Source organism: Saccopteryx leptura, chromosome 1 (assembly GCF_036850995.1).
Source record: "Saccopteryx leptura isolate mSacLep1 chromosome 1, mSacLep1_pri_phased_curated, whole genome shotgun sequence".
Lineage (NCBI taxonomy): Eukaryota > Metazoa > Chordata > Mammalia > Chiroptera > Emballonuridae > Saccopteryx > Saccopteryx leptura.
In genome coordinates this window covers 257,290,143-257,293,111 of record NC_089503.1, presented here as the reverse complement: position 1 = coordinate 257,293,111, position 2,969 = coordinate 257,290,143, and the positions used below count along the sequence as shown (strand labels likewise).

At 45.5% G+C, this 2,969-nt stretch overlaps 1 protein-coding gene across 1 annotated transcript; it reads right to left on the bottom strand.

Annotated features, from left to right (window-relative positions):
* Window positions 1-1,204: 1,204 nt before the first annotated feature.
* On the bottom strand, window positions 1,205-2,186 carry LOC136389251 (olfactory receptor 7A17-like). Its single transcript, XM_066361052.1, is given in 2 exon segments — window positions 1,205-1,807; window positions 1,809-2,186. Coding segments are annotated over 2 exon segments (975 nt in total). The 5' UTR covers window positions 2,181-2,186.
* Between the last annotated feature and the right edge of the window lie 783 nt (window positions 2,187-2,969).

Here is a 2,969-nt window from a genome sequence, read left to right as displayed (position 1 = left end):
CACTCACTGGCTGCGCGCGCAGACCAGGATATCCGGCCAGCAGTCTCACGCTCTGAGTGAAACCCCCGACCGCAGGGAAAAGTTGCAGCGTTGGAATTGAGTCTCGCTCCGTCCCCGTGCGCGGCTTTTGCAAGGCGCTGGGGCGGCCCGAGATTCCGCTTTGGCCCACACAAAGGCCCCTGACTCTGCTCCTCTGTGCGATGACACGGGTGCGCACTGCCGAGGCACTCGGAGGAATCGCTCACTCCTTATCTGCGCACGCAAACCAGGATATGAGGCCGGCCGCTTTCCCTCTGAGTGAAACACCCTCGGCAAGGAAAATCTCCACCATTGGAATTAGTTCTCACTCCCTCCCGTGCGTGGCTTTCCCAGGGCGCTGGGGCTGCCCAGAGACTCTGCCCTTGGCCCACAGAAAGGCCTCTGACCCTGCCTCTCCGTGGGGCAACACGGGCACTGACTCCCGGGGCCTAGGAAGAAATCTCTCGCCCACTAACTGCGCACCAACCAGGAGACTGGGTAAAATGGCCGCGCCGCTTGTCTTTCTTTGTTTGGGTTTGGCGCGAGTGTTAGCTTGTATTGCCCGGGTTGCCACAGGATTAGATTTTCCTCAGCTTGGATCTCCGTGCCACAGCCTGGTTCGGCCGTTTGTATTCACCCCCTTTGCCCGCCTCAGTTTCTATATTCACAGTTACCAGAGAAAGCCGCCCTGTTTAGGTTATTGAGGAAGGCGGAGCATTTCTTACTCCCTATTTCCTTCGGGGTTTGGTTATATATTTAGCCAATTTTTCACTCAATCATACCTTTGGGTGTATTGCGAAGCATCTGGAAGCTCCAAGTATAGGTTTTTCTGTTTCTGGTTGAAGATCTTGTTGAGTTTTGGGGGAGATTTATCGGTATCGCTTCCTACCCCGCCATTACTCTCAAGAAAAATTATTCTTAAGCAATCCAAGCAGTTTTATGAAATTGATAAAAATTTCCAAATATTTCATAACCGAGGTTGAGAACATATTGGGGGGAAAAATGAAGAAAATAAAATTTGATATCAAGGAAAAATATCAGAAGAAAATTTTTAATAAAGTGACTTACTTATATTATACAGAGAAGTAGAAGAAAAAAATTAATTGAATACATAAATAAAAGGAACTATTTGTATTTTCACAATCTGATTAAAGAACCACAATTTCTGACTCTGAGTCTTTGAGTCCTACAATAACAGGGACTTCTTCAGCCCTAGGACAATAGTCCCTTTTATACTCACCATCTTAAAGAATCTTTTCAGAGCCTCCTTTATGTCCTTGTTCCTGAGACTGTAGATGAAGGGATTCAGCATGGGTGTGACCACGGTGTACATTACTGATGCTGTTACACTTGAGTGTGAGCTGTGGGTAGCAGCAGAGCTGAGGTACACGCCTAGCAATGTACAGTAAAATAAGGAGACAACCGAGAGGTGAGACACACAAGAAAAAAATGCTTTATACTTCCCCTGTGCTAATGACATTCCAAGTATGCAGGATACTGTCTCAGAATAAGAGTAAAGGATCCCAGCAAAAAGACCACCACCAATCAAGACAGTTGCAAAATACATCACCATATCGTTTAGAAAGGTGTCAGAGCAGGCAATTTGGATCATCTGATTGAATTCACATAAAATGTCACGGATTTCCAAGTCTGCACAGAAGGACAATCTCCGTGCCATTAAGGTATGTAACAAGGAATACAAAACACTAATGACCCAGGACACCAGAATCAGCAGTCCACAGATTTGGGGAATCATGATAACTGTGTAGTGTAGGGAATGGCAAATGGCCTATGAAGCAGTCATAGGCCATCACAGTCAGGAGACAGACATCCAACCCTGCAAAGAATATGAAAAAGTACATCTGGGTGATGCAGCCTTCATAGGCTATGACTCTGCTCTGAGTCTGCATGTTCAGCAGCATCTTCGGGACAGTGGTGGAGGTGGAGCAGATGTCCACCAGGGACAGGTTGCAGAGGAAGAAGTACATGGGCGTGTGGAGGTGGGAGTCTGAGCTGACGGCCAGGATGATGAGCAGGTTCCCCAGCACAGTGATCAGGTACATGGACAGGAAGAGCCTGAATATGAGGGGCTGCAGTTCTGGTGCCTCTGACAGTCCCAGGAGAAGAAATTCTGAAATTCTTGTAAGATTTTCTGGTTCCATGAGGTGGAGGTGACGTTCAAGAAAGAGGAAGTAACATGAGTAATTTTCATACAAAATGGCATTACTCATAGAGCTGTAATGCTACAGTTTATATTTTGCAGTCAAGAAATTAATTTCAATATTTCTGTATGGTTCTGGTCCCTTCTAGGGGTTTTCTCTGCTATACCAGATTAAGAATTTTGTCCTATTATGTAGCACCCTGGTCAAGGCACATATGAGAAAGCAATCAATGAACAACTAAGGAGTGGCAACAAAGAATTGATGATTCTCATCTATTTCCCTTCTTGTCTGTCTGTCCTTATTTGTTCCTCTCTCTCTCTCTCTCTCTCTCTCTCTCTCTGTCACACACACACACACACACACACACACACACACACACACACACACAGACAAGAATTTTGTCCTAATCAGATTTCTCTCTAAGCAGTTCATGTATTTTATAGTGTTGATGAGAAATTCTTCATGCATCCAGAAAAAAATTAAGTGCTGATATATTTTAGTCACTGTCTAGGCAATGAGTGTATATTGCTGGAAAATATTAGTTTCTACAATTCAGTGGTGAAGAAAGAATACATGCACAAAGTTAAAAATTATTGGCCTTGGCTGGAAGGCTCAGTGGATGGAGTGTTGGCTCAGCATGCAGACATTTCTGGTTCATTCCCCCGTCAGGGCACACAGGAGAAGCAGCCGTCTGTTTCTCTCCATTCTCTCTCTCTCTTCTCTCCCTTTTCTCCTTCCACAGCCAGTAGCTTGATTTGAGCATCAGCCCCGGGCACTGAGCATAGCTCA